Here is a 25,389-nt window from a genome sequence, read left to right as displayed (position 1 = left end):
CATATGCTATTTTTGAACAGCCAACATATACATGGATAAAGTGGTTTTAAATTATTGTAATGGTGTACATTTAGCTGGGGACTCCCTGGAACTGCCTCAAGGACCCCTGAGGGTCCCGGGCACCACTTTTAGAGCCATTGCTGTACACTTTATAGACCTTTTCTCTGGAATGTGGTATGCTCCACTCATCTATTTTCCTAAAGGAAAAAGTGATGCTTTCATTTAAAATCTGTAATATTTGTACCAGTAATGTAATGTATTCATTACAATAAGTCAATTATTGTGAATGTAATTTTTTTTTAAAGTCTAATAAATTGATACAGCTCTTTGAAGCCTGGAGGAATCAGCCAGGATTTCATGGTCTTTGCAGCTAAATCCTGGTGGTGTTTAAATGGATTCAGTACTTTGGTTAAGGGAGGATAGGGACATTAAATAAACAGAGAGCAAAACAAGTCTCGCAAAGCTCTACCACCCACGTCCAGTCGCCCACTCCAGGCTATCACACAAGACAAAACCATGTCCATTATTTGTCTTGCAAAAGCTCTTTTTGGCAGACTGTCACAGCTAATGATTTAATTGATTTAATTGCAAAATAGGCATATATTAATGTCTTTTTAAAAAGTTTCTCTCTCCCGTTTCCTGTCAGCCTACTGTCTGTCCCTTCAAAAAACCAATATAAGGCGTAAGCCGCAAAAAAATATCTTAAAAAAAAAATATATATATATATATATATATATTGTTGTACGAAAAATATGTACAGTAGGGGCTTAAGTGGTTAATGTCTCAAAAACACAATAGTTCTGACACTATAGAGCGTCGCAGTCCCGCCCCCTACCAGGGCCCAGGAAATGATTCTCTGTTCATTTTCCTCATAGACATTTCAAAAAGTATTTATTTAAAGACTTTTAAAGCCTCGTACAAAGCCAACTTTTGTCGTGACAAATCATGACAACAAACACATTTTTTCAGGTCGAACAAATAATTAGAAGAAGAAAACAGCAGGTTACAACACATTTTTTGTTGTTTTTCTTCTTTGTAATTATTAGTTTGGTCCAAAATATTGTGTTTGTTGTCATGATTTGTCACAACTCCAGTTGGGTTTGTACGACGCTTATAAGGTCTTTACATAAATACGTTTTGAAATGTCTATGGGAAAAATGGGACGCTCTATAGTCAGATGCTGTAATAACAGCGGAGGCTATACCAGAGTTGTCGCCATAAATAAATTATTTTTTTATATTATTCCTACAGATTGTATCCATACATGACGCAAATCTGTACACACTATCTCTATAGGCATGTGGCCAACACGGATCTGTCCGATTTTCCATATTCTATCTCAATTGGCTAAAATTGCTTTCCAAAGTTTGCAGGATTGGTTCGTTTTGTTGAATTTGAACATCCAATTGCCGTCAAAGGTACAAGAAGAAATTTCACATTGGCCCATTATAGGGCCACCAGGAGGCCACAATAACCTACCTGATCTGGCAGAGACCTGTGCTCCGAGGAGCACTTTTTCTAGTTTGGACATCAATTCACCCCTCTCTGTCGGGAGAGAGACAATTATTGGTGACATTGGTGAGATTATTGTGTCAGTATATTTGTGCATGCGAGGGGCACAGGTCTGCGTGCATACGTACAAACTTGGGCGCACATTTATAGTCAATTAACACCCGCCCCTATTCATTTACTTAGCAGACATTAGTATTTTAATTTTGATCGGTTCAAAATAGATTCAGAATCAGTGCTGTTTATTTGCATTTGGGCTTGAACAAATGAACAGGCAGGGATCAGGAAGGCGATAGTTCCAACTCATAATTTCTGCTTGTCTAACATGAAAGCATTAGAATGATGATGGTGATCTTCAGATGCATCTCAGATTTCAAACCACAGTAGCCTCCTAACAGAATATTCGATGACAGTACATGGATTGTTTTCAAACCAACTTGGCCAGAGAGAATTATTTAATAGTCTATACTGATTGAATGGACATGACTTATTGATTATTCTTTTCTACACTAGGTAACCTTTCCAAAAACTGCACGGCAGATGGCTGGACAGAGTTGCATCCCGTTGACATCTTGGTGAACTGTGGATACAATCTCAACAGCACTGGCGATGATGTGAGTGAGACCTTAAGTGACACTAATACAGTTATGCAAAGGGAACACTGTGAGTGAACCCCACAGCACAGCAAGGGGTCGGTGGGTAGAAAAGGCCAGAGTGAAGATAATCCTTCAGTTTGCTCTCTTTCTTTTTCCTTTATTTATTCAGGGAAGCCCATTGAGAGCAAGCTCTCTTTTTCAAGGACGCCCTGATCACAGCATAATAAAACAATACATATGATGAAAAACAATAACAAACATTTGAACCACATTACAATATCACAGATGCAAATAAATATAGTGTTACATGAAACGGGTGCAGTGCAGTCACTATGTAGTGTGTCCTGTAGAGTCATGAAGTTTGTTCCATCGGTGTGGTGCATAATAAAGGAGCAGTCTTTCCTTGTTTACTGTTACTGGTACATCTAATGTGTGTTTGTGAACGTGTTGAATATCCAGTAATCTTTGGATCTAAAAGCGAGAATAGGTAGAAAGGAAGGAACAAGGCCTATAAATAAAAAGAAAATACAATGTTGCTCTCTACAAACTGCGAGAGATGGCCAACCCACTTTACAGTATCATATAAAAAACAATGATGGGTGTAATAATCATCGCCAGTTATAAATCGTAAAGCACTGTGGTAGACTGACTGCTTCATCAGCGAAGCATACATACAGCACCATAATCAAAGAAATACATAATTACATATTGAACAATACTCTTTCTACTAGCAAGATAACAACTGGACTTGTTTCTGTTTAGGAAACCAATCTGTCCTCTACATTTTGTTCCTGTGCTTCCATTAAGATTTGATCCATGTTGATCATTTCTGATCTGTTCATATTTAGTGTCTTTGACTTGCATACTTTGCATGATCACAGACAACAATGCTGAATGTATCAACATTGAGAAACATAAAACCACTTCATTTTAACCATTTTGAACAGTAGCACAACCTATTGTGAGGGAACATTCACCAGACAGATAGCCGATCTACACGCTCGGTGTAGAAACTAAGAAGAGCAAACCAAGTACAGGGCCAATTAGGGTCTGTTAGGTTAGAGTATAGACGGAGGGATTGAGAGGTTAAAAGAAGGAGGCCGACTCCACATTGAATCATTGGTTGTGTGCCATTTCAAATAAAGTATTTTTTGCATTGTGTCTACGAGCTGGACGACAACCTTATTTTATACCGTGTTATTAGCGTAAGAAGCATGTTTTTTTTACCTTCACTCTGCGTATGTGATTTTGTGCTGTAATGTAAGCCGCTCTGCATAAGAGCTTCTGCTATAAATTGTGCCTAAATTGTTATTCATGATTTCTACAAGAAAGAAATACTGAAAAAAGTACCTATGCATCAACATCCAACTTTGTAACTTTGGACCTATGAAAATTGGTGGTGTACTCTGCAGCGTGGTAAAAGCTTTCTCAGTGGGTGCCAGTCAATGGTGTAGTGGTCTGCTACGCACCGCTACGGCGTATGACCACCTTTTGTGACCAACACAAAAATTGTGAATCTACAAGCTCAGGACGCGTCAAATCGCAATGCCAGTTTGTAGATAGGCTACAAAAGTTTATTTCTCATAATCAAACTAAACGTTTTAATAACCGATGTTGATTTGAAGTCGTATCGCCCAGCCCTATATCCTTGATGGAGCTGGATGGAGTTGGATGTTGATGCATTGGTACTTCTTTCAGTATTTCTTTCTTGTAGAAATCATGAATAACAATTTAGGTGGTAAAAGCTTTCACAGTGGGTGCCAGTCAGTGGTGTAGTGGTGTGCTATGCACCGCTACGGCGTATGACCACCTTTTGTGACCAACACCAGATGCACTGGTGTGCACACAAGTGCCTGATACTGTACATCAAATCAAGCTGCCTACTGCCTACTTACTGTAACACCTCAACACCGTGTCTCTATAAAAGACACGTTGGTCCCAGGCAGCCAAAGGACAATGTTGTTTTTGTTTTTCAACCAAGGTTCATATTTTAGGTTGTTATAGAGAAAGTAAAAGATGAGTGTTTTTATTTTTTCGTCTTTTTTTTCCAATTGTTGCTTTCTTTCGTTATAGCGATTTTAACTGTTTTTGACAGCGGGGGCATTCGAACAAGAGGCTAATTACGCATTTTTTCTTTATTATTAATTAATATAGTCCTATAAGAAAGATATCTGAAAGGGAAGGTGACAAACTGACTATGACACACAGTATTGCAGCCCCCTAGTAACTCCCCTTCACATTGAGTAGATCCTGTGATCTTTTGTGACCAGATGTCATTTCCTGGGGTCTAGTAGGACTATAGTAAAGAATAATAATGACATATTTAGCCCCTTTCAAAAAATAGCCAAATACCTGTTACAACGAGAGAGAAAAAAAGTTTTTACGTGAAAGATGTTTCAGAAGCAATAATCACACACTTCACACACACGTCAGGATTACATCTTATCTTTAAGAGTTTTAAAAGTGAGGTAGACTGCCTAACTTTAATTTCAGTTTATTCCACAAATGTGGATCCCTTACTCTGTTGCCTTCTGACATGCATGGGCAACTCAGGAGGGACAAGGCTTGTGAGGGACTCTAAAAGGAATTTGATGGAAAAGTTTGAGAACTACTGTTCTAGAGCAGTCAATCCAGTCAACCGGGCAGTCAACCGAAAATTATATCGAAACCAATATATATTTGACGTAGAAGCAATAAGCGACTTAATCTTGCTCTTATACTGTACAGCAGGTTGATCAAATAATCGAGAAGCAGGTATATTCTTTTAATATATCAACAAATGGACACAAAATAATTGTATTATATATTTTTGAATTCAACTAAATTGATTAGTCTCATTAACCACGTAACGCTGCATTATACAATTGTACAATTGTACTATTTTTATGTACAATGGCGGCACACAAAAATTGTGAATCTACAAGCTCAGAACGCGTCAAATCGCAATGCCAGTTTGTAGATGGGCTACAAAAGTTTATTTATCATAATCAAGCTAAACGTTTTAATGATGTTGATTTGAAGTCGTATCGCCCAGCCCTATATCCTTGATGGAGTTGTGTAAAATACATGTATTTTCAACATCAGACAATGCTGTCTGTTACCTTGAGGAGCCAATGGTTGCTCCAGGAGTACAATGTGTTCTTGTCTGGCCCATGGCAATGGCACATGATTATTGTTCAGCAACTCTATTCTTAAAGGTCAAAGTATGATGTGAATCACAAGAGAACAAAAGACTATTCTGCCTCAAAATGCATCACCTTGATACAGTCTGTCTGGTACAGTCTGTAATCTCTCCCAAAGAATCCTCCTGTTCCGTTCCATATAACCTACAAATGCCTTCTAAATTAGTTCTCACACTCATTTTTCAAAATAGCAGACGTGGAAGCTTGCAGTGCTGCCTGAAGTTACGTGCTGCGAGGTTGTATTTTTTAAATGGGGTAAACATAAATATGTATATAATATAAATATAAATATTATATTATATATATACCCAAACTCATGTCCATAACCCTTCACCCATACAATCTGGGCTCTATTTTCGTCCATGCTAAACGCCTTATCCCTAAACTACTGTGCCTTTTTTTTAAACTATTTAGAAACACATTTTTGAATTACTGTGATTTCTTTATTATTATTTACTATAGTCCTACTAGACCCCAGGAAATTACATCTGGCCACAAAAGATCACGGGATCTATTGAATGTGAAGAGGGAGGCACTAGGGGGCTCCCATGCTGTGTGTCATATAGGCTCAGTCTTCAGTTTGTCACCTCCTCCTTAATTATTGCTTTGTCATGTCATTTAAAACGAATTTGATTTTAAGACACAACTTGACTTCTTGGTGTTTTGTTGTCTACAGGGAAAGTTCTATTTGCAAGTGAAGATTGGCTACACTATTGGACACAGCGTCTCCCTGCTGTCCCTCATCACTGCCATCGTCATCATTAGCATCTTCAGGTACTGTGGCTACTAGTGGTGGAAAAAGTACTCACATTTCTTACTTAAGTAAACGTATCAATATTGCAATGTAGAATTACTCCATTACAAGTAAAAGTCTGGTATAGGCTATTAACCCATTTTGGGTCGGGAACCCCTTTTGGTGTTTTAAGCATTATGCTATTGAAAAATAGCAGATCTACAAGCTCATAGCGAGGCACTGAGTGCCGCGCTACGAGCTTGTAGGTCTGCTATTTTCTTTTTTTATCCTGAAAATGTGGTGCAAATCTTTGAATATATATTCTTTCAGAGCGAACATTTTTAGCTAAAATCTTTACTTCTGGGGTGTCCCTGGAACAACATATTTTCAGATGGGGGTCGGCGGCCAATTACATATAAGTTTTGGAGCCCTTGACATGAAATAGTTTGAGAATCACTGACAGAAACCTAGGGTTTTCAGAAAACTGTCATGATTTGTAGAATTGTCCACAGGTCTAAATGGGTTAAAGATGTACTTGAGTAAAGCACAAAAGTATGGGCAACAAAATATACAAAGTACCAAAATGTATAGAATTCATCTTATCTGCAAGCTCACAATTCGTCTGAAATGGTTAGTGTATGTTTTGACATAATAATGGAAATCTACAAAGTAACCAGTAACTAAAGTTTTCAAATAAATGTAGTGGAGTAAAAGTACAATATTTGCCTCTGATATGTAGATTCAAAAATACTGGAAATTGGACATTTTCAGTACAGTACTTAAGTAAATGTACTTATAGTTACTTTCCACCACTTATTTTATTGCATTCTATTTTTTGCAGAGCACATGACTTTCACTCTGGTAGATTTCAAGTAGAAATATTGTACTTTTTTAATTAACCACTTAGGATATATTTTAAATATAGTGAATATAGACAATCTACAATCTAACACTTTGGGAGCTCAAAATGTCTGATTTTCACATTTAAATACAGCAATGCATTGATAATCAAATTGATTGAGATGACTGCTATAATAATATGATAAATATTGCTACCGTTTTACAGCAGGGGTAGCAAATGTGCTATATTACCGCATACAAATTCAGGGTATTTAGTGTAATTGCATTGTCCTGCAACAGGGGGTCTGCTGTTTTGGAAATGGACTATTTGGAGGTGGTCACTCTAGCACACACAGGACATTTGATGATTATCAACTGTGTAGTAGTTTGCAAAATGTAAAATCTGGGTGGGCTCCAGTTGCAAAGACCCTTTTTAATTGCACCTGAATGCTGTGATGTCTCGAGCGTCACAGCAAGTGCAATATATCTTTGCAATTTGAGCCCACAGTGTGCGAGCGTTTCTTTTTGTTTTATACTTTATGGTTGTTTTAGTTTTTTGCTGGGTTTGGATATGCATGTGTGTGTTCATATCTGAACCTATACATACACACTATATGTTGCCAGGTCTACAAATGACCTGGCATCTGTCTACATACCATGCTATCTAAACATTTTAGCCTTTACATAAGCCTGCAAGGTCGTCAAGGCTAGTGCAAGTGCTACGGGTTAGGGTGGAGGCTGAAGAGTTGAGATTATGGCTGTCGGGCAGCATCTCTCCAATTCTCCATATTCAAACTTGTGTTTCTTTTGTAAATTATCACCTACTACAGCATTTTTTGATTGTGGTCACACAAAAGCATCAAAAGTAGCAGATGTACGAGCATTTCGAGCTTTAGTAGAGGACCTGGCTAGGATATGTATGCACTTCATTTAGGAGAGAATATCGCAACTGTTCTTGACTAATATGCCGTGAACAACTTGTGAATTGTGAAAAAGTCTCTATCCGGGTTGAAATACCCGAAAATGACCACACCCATTTAAAAATGACCGCTATACAGTAGTTCAAACATGGCTCTATCTTCTAAACTGTTGGAGCTACAGATTTTCGGAGGTGCTCAAAATGTTCAGAATTTGTTGAGTTTGTTGAATCCGTGCCCGATCCAGCAACCCTCCGGGTCATCATAGTGGCCAAATCCAATATGGCCGCCAGTCTGCCACCTAAAAAGGTTTTGTCTAGAACCTTTGAACCTGATGAGCTATGAATGCAAACATTTTGTCCAAATCATGTTTTTTGACAATTAGAAACATATTGGAATGGTTATCTTTATGACTGGGTGTGGCTGAACATCTATTTAGCATATTTCAAAGATGGCGACTATCTGACAATTTGTTTTACTTATCTTAATTTTATCATTTTTTGCAAACTATTTTGTGCTTTTTGAGCATGAGAAACACATTGGAATTTTCATATGTATGATTTGTATGATTGTATTGATGATACATATAAAGATATATGATTTTCATATGTATGATTTGTATGATTGTATTTGTATGATTTGCTTATTACAAATACTTACACACACACACACACACACACACACACACACACACACACACACACACATACTTGTAGATTTGATACTTTTGCTGTTTTTTTATTTGAATCCTGACAACTAACAAGTTTGGTTTCCAACCGACAGAGACGATAGACTGTAATAGAGATCTGAGTGATGAGGAAAACATCAGAAGTGAAAAACATTTTGCAATGCCATTATATATGATAAATGAAGAATTCAAGAATTCAAAAAATAAAATAAATTACTAAACAATGCTCACAATGTGAAATGATGTGAGCTTGTTGCACGACAGTAGCAAAAGGGAACAAACACTGGTCGCAGTTGTTGGCCAAAAGTTGGCACTTCACATTCATCCTCTGTACGTCTCAGTTCCTTCATTTTGGGGACATGGTCTGCGGATTGTGGCATTGAAGCATTAGGGGATTAACCATCTCTTCTATCTTCTATCTCTTCTGCCTCTCGACGATCGTTGGCATCTCAAATAAGATTACTGGCCAATATCACGGACGAGTGACATTGCAGGCTTCAATAGAGTTCTCCCATACAAATCAGTTTCAGGTTCAAATAAGGCCTAGCGGACAGCCCCTTCCACCAAGGAAGTGAATGCCCACCTGCGTGTGATGAAATTCCTTTAAGTATAACTTTGGCCGGTGTCCACGCTGAAACTAAAATGGCAATAACTGTATCCCCTGGAATTTACAGCCAACTTAAGGTGTCCTTTTACGTCAGACAAGATGGTTTTACTAGTGACTCACACTAGTAAAACGCACACTTTCTATGTGCGTGCGTGCATACGTGCGTGTGCATATACTTGTGGGCCAACTGTCCCCACGAGTACAGTATAGTAGCATTTAAGAAACATTCGTGAGGACCATTTCCCTGGTCCTCCCAAGAGAAATGGTTGTTTTATGGTTATAAAATGATTTGGCTTACAATTAGGAGAGGATTCATATTCATATTAGACATATAGAGCATATAGGTTTAGTGTGTATTTAGAGTGGGTTTAGGATTAGTATATTTGAGTATAGGTTTAGTGTGTGTGTATGTGTATGCATGCATGCGTGCGTGCGTGCATGTGATTGCACCGGGACTGGCGCCAGTGACACAACCTTTTAATTTGTGTTTAGACTGTGCAGGCCCTTATGTGAAGCAGGCCCTTGACATACATGTATTAACATAATATCGTCTCTGTCGGGTGGTAACCTCATATGCCCAAAAACGTACTTTTCAGGATTCAAATTCAAAAGTAGCAGATGTGCAAGCTGAAATGGTTATCGTTAATTATGTGGTTCTCAAGTTAAAGGACATCCACATTTATATGGATTTGATTCCCATCTATAAAGATTTTTTTTACCAGGGACCACCAGAAGAGAAGTAAAAATGGTAAAATGTAACATGCGTTGTGAGCTTGTAGATCTGCTATTTTCACAGGTTCTTAAACTTTTTTATTTAATTTATTTATGGAAATTATTCATTGAATTATTATTATTATTAATAATAAAAAAAACATTGGAATTTATTGTTTTTAATTGATGAACAGTTATTTTGTTTAAACTTAAACTTAAACAAAATAAAAAATATTCAAATGTAGGAAAAAGGACATATTTACCCACAACCCATAATAATTGGTCTGGTCTGGCTACCGACCAAGTAGCCCAGTAAGGCTATCCAACGTTGAAGCTGCCACTACCTACTGGCGTAAAGTGGAACTGCAGCACTTTCATGGAGGTGGACGGATGTTCACGATGTCACGTGCGTCAGCTCCGGGCTAGACTAGGCTAGGCTAAACTTCCGCTCGCTGGAGCCATTGAGTTATAATTGTACTTCCGGCGTCTTCCGGGTGCTTTAAAACGCCACTGAGCAACTTCCATCGGAATGAATAGCTTGGGGGCGGGGCTAGGGCTCCGGTTCGGTCTGGTCTCTATCCTTTTGCCTGCGTGGTTAATGAAAATGGAGAAAATAGAGGCAGATGGAAGTAGAGAGAATGCAGAAGGAAAACAATGGACGGATTTGAGGAAGTGTTGGCCATGAGGGTAGGAGATATGTGCACGGTGCTAGACTATGAGCAACGCCATCAGAGCCACTGAAAATCCAACTATGATTATAGGCCTTTAGAGGTTTGGATTTTCGAATGCCTCTACAGGAGTCCTTGGCTTGAAAAGGTTTGAGAACCCACCCATGGTCTATAATACTGTAGAGGTGTCAACCTGTCCTCTCTCTCTCTCTCTCTCTCTCTCTCTCTCTCTGTCTCTCTCTCTGTCTCTCTGTGTCTCTCTGTGTCTCTCTGTGTGTTGTAGGAAGCTCCACTGCACCAGGAACTTCATCCACATGCATCTCTTTGTGTCGTTCATCCTGAAGGCCATCGCTGTATTCCTGAAGGACTTTGTTCTCTACGAGCAGGGAGAGGTGGACAACTGCTACCCAGGATCCTCCGTGAGTAATGGCTACTTAGAGGGCATTGCCCCATTACCCCAAAATACTTAGTTTATTGATCATAATAATCATTATATGATCAATAAACTTATTCTAGTCAGTCAGTTCTCCACAGATGTTTAATTACGACGAATGGGCACTGTGTGCAAAGAAACAGACAGACAGTAGAGGGTAGCACGGGTCATACCCGGAACCGAATACCTGAGAGCCGAAGGGTGTGCAAAATATTGACTTACCCTCGGGCCATGGCTCAGTTCCATTACAACAGCCGTGGGTCTCGGTCGGGGCATCTGAAATGCATAATACCCAAAAGGACCCATGAGGAACCGAGCTTTTTATATTTATTACACCCTTCAACTTTAAAAATAGGTTTAGAAAAATAGACATTTTGCGTAATTGCGTAAATAAAATATAGCCTCCAAGGTTTTAGGTTTAGCTATTTAATGGTGCACTCTCTGACTGGCTCCAGAGTGTTTGTGTGTGTGTGTGTGTGTGTGTGTGTGTGTGTGTGTGTGTGTGTGTGTGTGTGTGTGTGTGTGTGTGTGTGTGTGTGTGTGTGTGTGTGTGTGTGTGTGTGTGTGTGTGTGTGTGTGTGTGTGTGTGTGTGTGTGTGTGTGTGTGTGTGTGTGTGTGTGTGTGTGTGTGTGTGTGTGTGTGTGTGTGTCAAAGACCCCCAACTGTGACAGTCACTGTAGTACTAATAAAATGCATAGAGACGAACTGTAGCCTCCTACCCTAAAGCATGGCAGTTCTAGGCACTTTGATGATGTCAGAGGAGAAATACAGAGTTAAAGTTATATGTACAATTATGACTAACCATGTAGTTATTAATGCTATATGATTCAATACACCACACAGCTTTTAAGATCGACCACGTAGTTGAACTCAGACTGCTGCTTTACAACTGCACTCCACCTTAGATATGCATCTTATCACCATCCTCAGTAGTCATTTGTTTAGTTTAGAAAACATTTGCCCACGGTCATACCTAAAGGTGATAAAGACAGACTGGATTGTGGAAATTAATATTGACCAATTAGTGTACTGAATCTGGATTACAAACTGTTCACATCAATTTTATTGATCATTTTTATTAGGGGACTTGAAAATATTATACCAGATGTCTGCCATCTTCACCAGACAGGTTTTGTCTCCTCCCGTACAACACATGATAATATTAGAAGATCTATTCATGTTATTGACCATATAAATCAGAATAAGATGCCAGCTATGCTGATAAGTGTTGACGCTTTAAAAGCGTCAACATGGAAAAAATTGGATTTGATCAGGTGTTTATTAAGACAGTGGAATCCCTTTACAGTAGACCATCAGCTAGACTGAAGATCAATGGCGAGCTTTCTGACTCATTTTTGTTGGAACGGTCGTCTAGACAGGGGTGCCCAATTTCTCCAATACTGTTCGCGATTTTTATTGAACCTCTGGCGCAATGGATCAGACAGAATGACTCAATTAAGGGTATACTAATGCCAGCAGGTGAACAAAAATTGGCCCTTTTCGCGGATGATATTCTTGTGTATCTGTCGAGCTCAACAGAGTCCTTGCCTGCGCTGATGTCTGTGTTGGAAGAATATGGATCATACTCAGGCTATAAAATAAATGAACAAAAAACACAAGCTCTCAACATGTATTATAATCCCCCTCATGGTCTTCGCTCTAGGTACAAAATTCGGTGGGACAATCTGTGAAATATCTAGGTATTACATTACCGACAGATTTGTCCAAACTAGAGGAGTTAAATTATGACCCTCTCAGGAGGGATATAAGGGCTGATATTGATAGATGGAATTTAATTCCATATTTAAATCTGAGATTTAGCATAGAATCTGTAGAAAACATTTGCCCATCAGCTTTGAATTGCCTCCTCCTCCTGATAATAGTGGAATCTGATGACAAATGCTTTTTGGTGGAGCAATGTCACCTGGCCTCATGGTGTATGTGTGGTGTGCTCTGTCAAGCAAAGGGAGCTTACAGCTGGGCCATAACTGCAAGGAAAGTGTCTAAATGCCAGTGCAGGAATTACGGCTGAAGGCAGTTACAGTATGTTGATGCTGTGCAGATCTGTTCACATTCTCTGGGCATGAAAACAGCGTTGTGATGGCACTGAGAAAGTCGTTCATGTCTTTCCTGCCTCCCACCTCACCTTTATCCCGATGACATACATGTGTATGTTTGAACAGTGCAACCGTGCCTCCTAGGTCCTTGTTCCGTGCCTTAGGAGTGGTGAGTCTCCTGTACACGTTAGCCGCACGTCCCGCTCCTGAGCGCAGAAATCAGATCTGAGCTGCTGTCAGCTGATGACTTGAGGGTGTTTATCTAGAGCCTCAGCCTGGTAGTTCAGACCTCAGTTCTGTTATCGCTTGAAGGACAGCATCCTGCTCGGATATCAGGTGCAGCATTAGCCCTGAAGTTACAATACCGTGTGTGCGTGCGTGTGTTGCAGTCACAGAATAGATTTTGAAGTAAACTCAATAAGACTGTTAAGGTGGTTGCATGCTACCATTTTAGGCGGAGTATGCGTCCAGCTTTAATCAACACATTGTAAGACACCCTGTCCTAGGGGTGATAGATATGGATAGAAAATCCATAATTCATTACTGGGTTACTTATATTGCCACTAAAAGTGTGTGTGTGTGTGTGTGTGTGTGTGTGTGTGTGTGTGTGTGTGTGTGTGTGTGTGTGTGTGTGTGTGTGTGTGTGTGTGTGTGTGTGTGTGTGTGTGTGTGTGTGTGTGTGTGTGTGTGTGTGTGTGTGTGTGATAACTAACATGCGTTAGTTATAATAGGTTTTATTATTTTTATTTGAGTTCCATTGAGCTGCTATCACATTCACAACTTTTATCTTTCTGCTATCTATCACAAAAAGGATCATCCAGCCCATCTAGCGAGTACAAATCAATATTTTGACCAAATCAGATTAATCTGAAGCATGCTTTCAGGAGTTGTCCTCCCAGTTACCATTCCAGCCAGCACACAACAAAGCTAGATTCATGTATTGCATTCATTACTTTTGTAAAAATCTTTGTAAAATTAGAATTGGTGATAGGTATTTTGTGGTTCCACTCAAAAAATAGGACATTGAACTTTCCCATAGAGATTCCCAAAAATATTAAGCCTAGAATCAAGCCATACAGGTGAATGATGGTGAATCATGACCATTAAAACATTGATTCTGTGAAGAAGAAAATGTATGGATTGACCTCAGGTCAGGAGTTCAGACGCACCTCTTGGCTCAGATCTGAACCCATTTGATTATTAGGAACCCGTTATGATCATATGCCCCCCTGACGTCAAACCCAGGCAAGGTTTGAACCTACAACCTTCCGTATGAAAGGCATATGCTTTTCCATTTCTTGCGCAAGCAGAGAGCGCAAGTAATGTTTTTTGTCCGGTGCTCCGACCCAAGTAACCACAGTATACTGCTAATCAACTTACAAATTACATATACATATGCATTTCCTTTAATCCACCCGACATCTTTATTACATCACCATTGCGAGCCAGTTATACCTGGCACTGGTACATCTTACATTTTCATGTAATGATTGATTTGTGCTTGATATGGCATTGGTTTCAAGTCGACAGTACTTACACGCTCTGCTTGCACACTAGTAGGCCTACTTGTGTAATATTCATATATAATAATATTCATTATAAATTGCATTTCCATATTCTTTTACTTTGCTCATTATTCATTTCATCATGTTTCCCTTATTATTATTGTTATTAAATATATAGCATATCCTTCCATTCCGTCTCCCTTTGAGAACAGTGAGAAAGCACTATTGTGGTAGTTGACATTCTAACCGCAATACATAACTAATTTGCATACTTAAATGATTGACGTTCGGAGGATCTCCCTCATTCCCCTGGTAACGCTATGAACTGTGGGTAATTTCTTTGCTAAAGTCAGCCAAAGTCAGCATCGATGCTGACTTTGGCAAAGGGCACATAAAGGGGCGGGGCTGAGCCCTCACTGATTTACCGATTTCAAATGCGACATCCCTCAAGCCCTCGCAGACTTCACATGAACGCACAGCTTAGTCAGTGAGGGCTCATTGAGTCAGCAAGGGAGTGGATTGGGATTGGGCCTGAGATGGGCAGGGCTATTTATAGCTGCTGGAGGCACCGGGCCCAGGTGCTTTCCAATCAGCCATTAGGCTGGAATGCCCACCTATTGGAAAAGGGTTAAGTATAGGCAGAGCACTCTATCCACTTTATCACCCCATCTAGTGATGTGTGTGGGGCATCACAGTATGTATAGCATATATACACAATTGCACATGTATGTGTACTACACATACATGTTTTGTGTAGCATAGCATATACTGTATGTAAAGTCAGACATATGAGCTCTATATATAAGGAATTATGTATGACATATATGCAAAAGGTCAGACATATATGAGCTATATATAAGGCATTATGTCTGACATATATGCAAATATATGAACCTGACTGGCATGTGGATATATATAAGCCATGTATGAACCTGAATATGCTGTATAAGTTGCATACCGTATATGTGGCATATATTGGCATATATGTTCATATATTTCCTTTCCATGTGGGAGGGTACTTGTTATTTTGTGAAGCTATCTTTTTTTTTTTTTTTTAAGATATTTTTTTGCGGCTTAGGCCTTTATTGATTTTTTAAGGGATAGAAAGTAGGCTGACAGGAAACGGGAGAGAGATGGGGGGATGACATGCGGTAAAGGCCGTGTCGGGTCCGGGAGTCGAACCCGCGGCACACCGCGACTGGATCACCAGTCCGGTGCCCAGACCGTTACGCTACGGCCTGGGCCTGAAGCTATCTTCTTCTCTAATATTTTTTGCTTGAGTCGTATCTGTGTCTCTAGAAAAATAAAATCTCGCCTCTTCTCTGCTCCATTCCTTTGTCCCCCTCGTCCATCATGTCTGTTCACTCTGTTCACATCGTCTCCGCTTTCATCTACCCCTTTGCCTTGTTCCTCTGTCATCTGTCTGTAATGTGCCTGTTTTCCATTGTAGCCTTTCATCTTAATTCCAATTCATCCCATCCCTGATTCCCTGTCATCTGTCACTAAACATCTAACCTGAGTGCGGTGTGCCCCAAGGTGGTTTGGTAGAATCTCGCTTGTAACTCTGGGAAATGTATAAACGTATCTGATCTGACAGTGTGAAAGTGCATTTCAGTGAATTGAATATTGGGAAAGTGCATCAGCCCAAATCATCCTCACCATTTGGAAAATAAGCCTTTTGTATTGCTGCGTGTAGAAAGGCAAATAACAACCTCTCATGCAGCTCTCAACAGGAAACAGGGGTTTGAATGAGTCAATGTAACCTTTTGGAAGTACTGGGGTGTTGTGTAGTGGTGGAAAGAAAGAAGAAAGTATTTCCAATTTTCAATCATTTTACTTCTACTCCACTACATCACAAAGTACTGTATTTCGGCCATTTAAGAAGGGAGACCACCGTAATTGGCACACTTCCAGGAACACACGGAAGCATTCCAGGGGTGCACCTTGACCTTATGCATGGTGTTGTGACCATAACAGCTGAAGCGGTCGCCAACTGTTTTTATTGTCCTCCAAAAACATGAACGTTTTACTCAATCTGAGCTCAATTCCAATACAAAGAGCTTTTTGGATACGTGCTAGATGAGGACCTGTGGATGGCAAATAACCAATGACGTCACAGACGCTGAAGAGATCTGCTGCCTGGTGACGATCAAGGCAAGAGCCGCTAAAAATCATTATTGAACACTATACTTATCTCGCCCTAGGCGGTCTGTGATCATTAATGAATCTCGTCCCAAGTCGCAAATTAAAAATAGACGATCTACAAGCACAATGCGATGCATTGTGAACACATTCATTATACATTTGACATTCATTATACATTATTTTTGGTGTACTTTTGTACTTTTACTCAAGTAAATTTTTTATTCCAGACTTTTACTTGCAACACAGTATTTATACATTGCTTTATTAATAATGTGAGTACTTTTTCCATGGTGTTGGTGACAGCTGACCAAAATGAGGTTGATTGTTATCCTCCATAATTGTCTCTGTTCTCTAGCTTTTTGCATTCCCTTGTTAGCTGATGTCACTTACAGTATGTCTGTAGACTTGCTATAGTAACCACTCCATAATTGTACATTTTGTTTGTTTGTTTGTTTGTTTTCAATAACAAACAAACTGTACCGTACAGCAGTGGTTTCTGAACTTTTTTAGCTTGAGACACAAAAAGGACATTTTATCTCTCACAGTACCCAAGCTAGTGAAAATAGATGATCTTTAATTTGCATTTAATTTGTGAAAAATGTAGAATGGGTCGGGGAGGTTGAAAAACAATTAAAAACTAAATGTGGGAAACGTATATTTACTCGTGATTCGTGAACCATAAAAATGGGTCTGCAACCCGTAGATGTTTGGGAAACAATGGCAGGGTTCCATATGCTAGTTGAATAGGGAGTTGTGTTAACAGCTGCTGCAAAACACTGATTAGTCGATCACAACAGACACAAACTCCATTGTGAGGTAGCAATTAAACATCAGGTAGCAATTAAACTTCCAATTAAGTGGACTGATTATTATTTGTGTATGTGTGTTTCCGCAATTCCAAGTGATCTGTAGTTCCATACCATCTTACTGTGCGGTGAAGAGAAATGCAAATTGTTGGCTTTGAGGTTCACACATTGTTGTCTTTCTTTTAGCTTGTGTGACAATGTGCTTTGTGTCCCTGTCAGGTTGGCTGCAAGGCTGTGATGGTCTTATTCCAGTACTGTATAATGGCCAGCTTTTTCTGGCTCCTGGTGGAGGGCCTTTACCTCCATGCACTGTTGGCTGTCTCTTTCTTCTCAGAGAGGAAATACTTCTGGGCTTACATTATGATCGGCTGGGGTGAGTATATGACTTGTTTTGTGTAGCATGTGGGGGTGGGGGGTTGTTGTCTGTTGTTGTCTGTAACTGTTGTCACCTGTCCACAGGGGGACCGACAGTTTTCATCACAGCTTGGAGCATTGCTAAAGCTTACTATAATGATGTGGGGTAAGCAGAAACACACCACTGTCAACACAAAGCACTGTATTGATGCAGAGCATATCCTGTAACCCAGTGTTGTGTTGCCAGGTGCTGGGATATAATTGAGAGCACTGATGTATTGTGGTGGATCATTAAAACTCCCATACTGGCATCCATTCTGGTAAGTTCCCACCTTTTGCGCCAAGTAACTATTGTGTCAGAAAGACCTCAATGGGGGGCACGGTGGCACAGTTGGTAGTGCTGTCGCCTCACAGCTAGAAGGTCCTGGGTTCGATTCCCGCTCGGGGCGCTGTGGGTGCTGGCGGCGTGTTTCCTCCTCCGCGTCAACAGTGCCCATACCCGAAGGCGGGGATGGCGAAAGGGCCTTTCTGTGTGGAGTTTGCCCGTGTCCCCTAGGGTAGGTACCCTCACAAAAACATGCAGTAATCCTGGTCTCTAAACTGCCTCTCCCTGGCCAGCCGGGGCGCCTGATGGATGGGAAAGGAACTGGTTGGAATAACGTGTTCCTTCCACGCGCTACGTCCAACCAGGGAAACTCCCCCCTGTCAGGTGTAAAGGAGCAACTTGGACACTCAAGCATGAAGGAAGCATGAGTTAAGTCCGTTGCTCTCCCCAGGTTGGCGGAGGGTGTGTAGAGCCCAGGATCACATTAGATGATTGACACGGGTGAAAAATGGGTTACAAAATCGTGGGATAAAAAATATATAAAAAAAAAAAGAAAGACCTCAATGTCCCATTGTGAAAGAGTTGTTTGTGCAGGTCAGACTCAATGGCTCAGCGTCAGTCTTTGCTTGAGTGTATGGGTGCATGCGTGCATGTGTACATTACACACAGGGTAAGGTCTATAACTAAACACAAATCTCACTTGAATTAGATTGCAAAAAAAAACAATCTGATCACATGCCATCACTGCAGCAGTGATGGCATGTGATCAGATTGTTTTTTTTGCAATGTACGATAAATACATTATACATTTATAGTACATTTTACAAGTCTTTGTGTATTCAATCAGACCACATTCTTTAGTTGCTTTTGGTAAGCTAGCTTCATATCTTGGCAGAAATGATTGTCAATTGTTCACGTTCAGCCCGGCTGAACATGAACGTCATTCCGCCTCGGAATGTCGTTCTGCCTCTCGGTCAGGATCACTGTGACATGATGATGTTGGCTAAGACATCCAAATGGTTTAGGTATATTCTCTGTCTCCTACAGTATGTCTGAAACCATTACTTTTCAGGAAATGGACAAAGGAACCAATGGATCCAGTGTAGTTATTTCTTAGTCACAAGCTTTTGTTAAGCTCTCGAGCTTTTTGGTGTTTTATCCTTTTTGACAGATATGTACAAACATATTGTTGCTGTTCCTTTTTTTATTGCTAGTTTAAAAAACATTTTAAAATAGTGAAAATAGCCGTGTGTGTGTGTGTGTGTGTGTTTATATTGAAATATGGAGATCAAGATGTCTGCCCAACAGTGACCATATCGTGACTACGATTTTAATCTGTGTTACAGGACAAGTAAATTTCAATTACTAATCTTCAACAGAGTGCCCTTCTGCACTCTCCACAATGTTCCGGATTACTGTACATTCTAATTTCTTTAACCCTCCGCCCCCCCCCCCCCCCCCCCCGCAGATGAACAGCATGCTTTTCATGTGCATTATTAGAATACTTCGCCAGAAGATCAACTGCCCGGACATGGGGAGGAATGAATCCAACCAGTATTTGTGAGTATCATGTAGCAGTACACACAGTAACACACACACACACACACACACACACACACACACACACACACACACACACACACACACACACACACACACACACACACACACACACACGCACACGCAAACACACACAGAGTGAGTATTAGAATCATCCTTAGTATGGTTGGGGAGGACTCGGCTTGTGATTGGCTGAGATGGGAGCCGCTCATTTTTTATCTTCACGTGATACCTGATAAAGCAATGATTCTCAACCCTTGGGCTGGGTATTGGAAGTGGCCTCCCATATAATTGGTAAACACTTACTGTACATGTTTAGTGATAATATACTTAACTAGAACTGCACTCTGTCGAGTGCCTACTTGCTTGTTGCACGCAAGTATAAATGACCTACTAGTGCGCAAGCAGAGCACGCAAGTACTGTCGACCGCTACAAACTGGTCGACAGTACCAGCTCTCAGCTAAGGATTTATTTTGTCCTGGTCCAACGTTAGTCTACTCAGGAGTATGCTGATGATTTGTCCTGGCTATCTAGAATACAGCTCTATGACTTACTTGAAAAGTATTTACCTGTCTGACACTATTTTGAGATCTGTTGAAGAACATGAAGGTAATTCTATTTAAGCATTTCAAATTCATTCTTTCGTTACGTAATCAATCAACAATCAACAATCAATTACGTTGATTGTGAGTGACGGCTTTCGATGGTGACGTATATGTCGATCAGTGTCGGGTGGATTAAAGGAAATGCCTAGGTACGTAGTTGTTGAACCAGTTGCGAGCCAGTTATCTCCCAGGGGAAAGGCACAATGTCTGGGGAGAGGACTACAGTCAGTGTGTGTGTGCAGGAATAAATTGGTTGCACATGCAATGCACATTGTGACAGACCAACCCAGCTCTCTCACCTCGGGGACAGTTGAAGCACAGCCCACTGATCAGTGCACAACCCCCTGCCTGGCTTGTGGAAAAGTTTTGGTGAAGAAGTCATGGCGAAGAAAAAGAGTCAAAAGACCCGGCCGTCACCCGTTCTGCCGCATTGATGGATAGATAGATCACTTTGAGAAAAACCGACACGCCGTAAAAGAAGAAAAGAGAAGAAAAAGAAAGAACTGGAATGCAGCACAAGCAGAAACATCAGAACACTCGTTTCCCTGCAGCGGTTGTGGCAGAGCTTGCCGGTCATCATGCACCAACGTGCCTGCAGCAGACGTGGACATCCGCCTCCCTAGATCTTCGTTCGCGAAGCAAAGCCAGGATGATGATGACATGTGCGTGTGTGTGATATAATAGGCCTATATTATTAACTAGATGATAGAGACTAGAGATAGGAATACATCAGAGTGGACAGCCGGGGGACGAGGGTCAGTGACAGACCGACAGCGTCTCCCTTGATAGGGTCTCCCTTCCCCGGGAGACTTGGGGCTGAGAGCTGGACCTGACACAGAAACAGAAATGGTTTTAATTGCTTCCACGATGTGCTGGCTGTATACAAATTTATTTCCTTCCATAAATATGGTATGCTCTTGCCAAATCAACATTAACATTACATACATATAATTTTATTCGATCTCGGTGTGGTCAGCTGTACCCGGAGGGTTTCGTCTTTGGGGGAGAGGACAGCGGAAAAGAGCAGAGGCTGACGAGGGAGGAGACGTCGGGATACAGACGGCTCGTTCAGTTATTTAGAAGCATGTTTACCAACATAATATTATTTATGTATCCATAAATTGGTTATGACTCATATAGACTTATTTCTCCTCTACAGCCACTATTTTACGTTTTAGACTAAAATGCGCGCCTGCTCAAACTGCTTCATTTCTGTCTCTTCTCAAGGCAAGTCCAGCCGCGACTTGACCGACAGGTACCTTGTACACACCCACTTCCTGAAAGAAAGGCAGCTTCAAAATAATTTTAGCATGCTTTATTTTTCCAGCTTCTGGCGGTGTGAACGCGGCTTAAGACTGTGACGGAGTCCGACATACGTTGCCGGTTAAGACTCACCTGTGGCTTCCCTGTGAGATTAGGATTATGTTAGGTTTAATGGTATGGTTAGTGTTAGAGTAATGTCCGACAAAGTACATTAGCGGAGTATTGGCATCAAAAATATACTTAAATTACCAAAAGGAAAAGTACTAGTTGTGCAGAATGCCCTGTTTAATATGTAAAAGTATTTTGAAAATAAATGGCAGATCTACATGCTCACGTTGTGAGCTTGTGATCGAGGATTCTTTCAGAGGATTTAAATCACACCTTGGGACATGCGGACAGGAGCTTTAACTGATTTCCATGTGATGGAGGGCATCTCATAAGCCTGTCATACATACTAAGCCTGTCATAGTATGAGTATATTTTTTCGCCCTGCATGAGACTTTTTCCCCCCCACACCATCTTTCACATACTGAACTCATTTGTAAAAAGCAGCCATCAGAGTTGTACTGTTTTATTGGTGTATGGAGAGTGCGACTAAATATTGGTTTCAGAGGGTCATTCATGACATTGACACATGGTTGAAGGCTGTACACTGAACGCTGTATTTATGTTTTGTTGTTGCAGGAGATTGGCAAAGTCAACACTGCTTTTGATCCCTCTGTTTGGAATCAACTTCCTCGTCTTTGCGTTAATTCCGGAACATATGAAGACGGAGCTGAGGCTGGTCTTTGACTTGATTCTGGGCTCGTTTCAGGTACTACAGATATCAATTATCCAATCCAATCCAAATGTCAATTATTCATAACATACTAGGTAGGTCATTCATTTCTAGTCATTTTTAATAGTTGACTAGTCGACTAGATGTTTAACTAATAACTACCTATTATATATATTTTTAACGTTTTTTTCATTTTTTTTCATTATCAACTAGTCAACTAGTACCAACAAGGTCGACTAGTGGATTTACTATTCAACTAGTTGAATTGGCTTAATGCCCTGGCCTATAACATACACTTTACAACAAAAACAGCAACAGCTTATTTTCACTAGACGCACTCTATAAAATATATTATTATTTTTATACACCAAATCCGATTCATTCTTGCAGTTAAATTACGTGCCAAAACAATAATTTTGACATTTCTGTGTGTGTGTGTGTGTGTGTGTGTGTGTGTGTGTGTGTGTGTGTGTGTGTGTGTGTGTGTGTGTGTGTGTGTGTGTGTGTGTGTGTGTGTGTGTGTGTGTGTGTGTGTGTGTGTGTGTGTGTGTGTGTGTGTGTGTGTGTGTGTGTGTGTGTGTTTCGATTTATGAAAGATAACAGGCTTGTCTCCAGGCACTTTTGGGAATAACACCACTAATTACACAATTTCCATATTTCCATCACATAATGCGAAAAGATGTACTGCAAAAGACTTCAGACAGCTTGGCTGTATCTCAGACACCTCATCAGATATGAACTTTTCCAGCACTATATTTATTTCTGAGTGCTGTAATCATCCATGTCTCTACGATGAGTGAGTCATCATGCATCATTCACTAGATTTGCTTTCCACACAGCATGGCTTTCTACACAGTAAAAGTAAAAGTGTGATTGGTGGTATTGGGCCTTTTGACTAAAAGGATTTCAAGCTTTCAGGAAGAAACCAAAAATACACAGGGAAGACATATTTGAATATTATAACCACACCTGGTTGTTCACTCCATAGACACATACAAAACAGAAAAAGTATAAAAATCATGGCACATTAATTTAACTCTGAAGCATGTTCAAATTGGACCAAATTGTTAGCATTTTTACACTCTTTGGAATTATATTATCACTGAAGATTTTACTGTAAATTATTGTTGAATCGATGAAATTGAATAACATCTCAATGGTAAATAAAATGGTAAATGGGGCATTTATATAGCGCTTTTATCCAAAGCACTTTACATCGATTGTGCATTGCATTCACCCATTCATACACCGATGGCAACCATGGGGGTTCTAGTTAAAGGACACTTCAACACTAATTCTGGAACTCAGTGGAAGCCATGCGTTGCTTTGCATTGACACGCAACTGTGGCACAGTCTTATCGCTATGTTGTTGTTTATTTCATCCCAGGGCTTTGTCGTGGCAGTCCTGTACTGCTTCCTCAATGGAGAGGTAGGTACACTCCCCACAGTGATGTAAACACTGCTATCTAAAACGCACAGCCAGAACCCTTAACAACATCAATAGAAGCGTGGCAGTGCACTGGAACTGGCACTCAGGAAACAGAGTTTGCCAGTCAGTTTGTATTGGCTCCCCCATCAGTAAAGTACATTTACTTACTGTAAAGTACTTTTACTTTACTGGATTATAACCATTATTCTATACTTTAACTTCTACTCAACTACATCTCAGATGAAGATATTGTACTTTTACTTCACTACAATTATTTTAATACTTTAGTTATACTAGATACTCTGAATGAACCACTTCAGCCCTGTATTTACTTAGACTATTTGAAAATAGCAGATTGTAGATCTGCTATTTTCAAAAGATTTTGGAAATCGAAATGGAAAATGAGTATTTAATTTGACATTGCGGTATTGATACTTTAAAATATGTGAGTACTTCTTCCATCACTGTCCTCCAGTAGTAGTACGTATGCAGACGCACGCACGCGCACGCACGCATGCACGCACGCACGCGCATGCACAGTCGCACGCACACACAGTCACACACAATACGGTTCGAATGAGAGGTGTGAGCATGAGTCACCGGCGTTGGCCGTTATTGCGGTCTCCTCTCCTCCCATGCACTTCAGTCGTAACATAATTTCTCTCATCCCGTGGGCTGGGAGAGCCGTGAATTAAAAAAACGGTCTGGCTTCCTCGGGAGTTCTACACTCAGCCAGCGCCTGCTGTTGCACACAGTCGGAACATTTATTTATGTTCCCCAGCGGTTGGTCTGATCATGCTGTGGCCTGCTGCTGTGTGGCGCGGTTAGACTGTGCGTGAGCTGAATTGGGAATGAGTTGTGTGGGACCTAGAAGGACGGACGTGTGTGCCCACTGCCCACAAAAGGGCGAATTATAATCCGCAATACCCTCAGTAATACAGTAGAGTGATAAAAACACACACATTCAAAGCCTGTTAATACATGATAGCAAGTCACCGCGGTGACAAATCCTCTGGCGAGAGGGGAAGAAAACAATCAACCACAGTGATGACATCCTGTACTGCATAATTCATCTAGCGCGTCGTGTCGTGCCATGCAGGTCCAGGGCGAGATCAGGAGGAAGTGGAGGCGGTGGCACCTCCAGAGGTACATGCACTCCGACAGCAAGTACCAGCACCCGAACAGCTGCAACGGCGGCAACTTCAGCAGAACCCAGATCTCCATGCTGACCCGCTGCAGCCCCAAGACGCAGCGCGCTGCCTCGTCTTCCTGCCAGGAGGACTGAGAGCAGTGCTAATGCCGCTTGGCCACGAATACGACATACTGTACAGTACAGCACACACACACACACACACACACACCCTCACATGCGCATACGAGAGCGACATGCAAATATTATAACAAATATAGGCTCATGTGTAAAACGTTTTAACGATTAACGACTTAAAACCCCAGCATCCATATTGTGGGGATTTCAAGCTATTTTCAGCGAAAGCTTTTCCCCACAATAACAGAAAACAGACACTAGCACAGAGCCCTGAGGGACAGCCCTCAACAATAATTATGGGGTTTACGTGGTTAAAATACACAATATACACTGTAAAATCTCGCTTTTTTTTTTTACTTCGTTCCATTAACTAACACTCTGGATTTTACAGTGTTGAAATACAAACAAA

At 40.6% G+C, this 25,389-nt stretch overlaps 1 protein-coding gene across 1 annotated transcript in view; it reads left to right on the top strand.

The window, feature by feature from the left end:
- Positions 1-24,998, top strand: part of vipr1b (vasoactive intestinal peptide receptor 1b) — a gene marked incomplete at both ends in the record, with an annotated part of 43,560 nt that extends 18,562 nt beyond the window's left edge. Inside the window, 10 exons of the mRNA XM_083777776.1 lie at positions 2,023-2,123; positions 5,964-6,061; positions 10,735-10,870; positions 17,618-17,771; positions 17,858-17,918; positions 18,000-18,072; positions 19,546-19,637; positions 22,191-22,320; positions 23,672-23,713; positions 24,813-24,998. Coding sequence (XP_083633902.1) covers positions 2,023-2,123; positions 5,964-6,061; positions 10,735-10,870; positions 17,618-17,771; positions 17,858-17,918; positions 18,000-18,072; positions 19,546-19,637; positions 22,191-22,320; positions 23,672-23,713; positions 24,813-24,998 — 1,073 coding nt within the window. The remainder of the gene's footprint in view (positions 1-2,022; positions 2,124-5,963; positions 6,062-10,734; positions 10,871-17,617; positions 17,772-17,857; positions 17,919-17,999; positions 18,073-19,545; positions 19,638-22,190; positions 22,321-23,671; positions 23,714-24,812) is intronic.
- Positions 24,999-25,389: the final 391 nt, after the last annotated feature.

This window comes from Protomyctophum parallelum, assembly GCF_964188405.1.
Source record: "Protomyctophum parallelum genome assembly, chromosome: 12".
NCBI classification, from domain to species: domain Eukaryota; kingdom Metazoa; phylum Chordata; class Actinopteri; order Myctophiformes; family Myctophidae; genus Protomyctophum; species Protomyctophum parallelum.
This window is presented reverse-complemented; position numbering and strand designations above follow the sequence as displayed.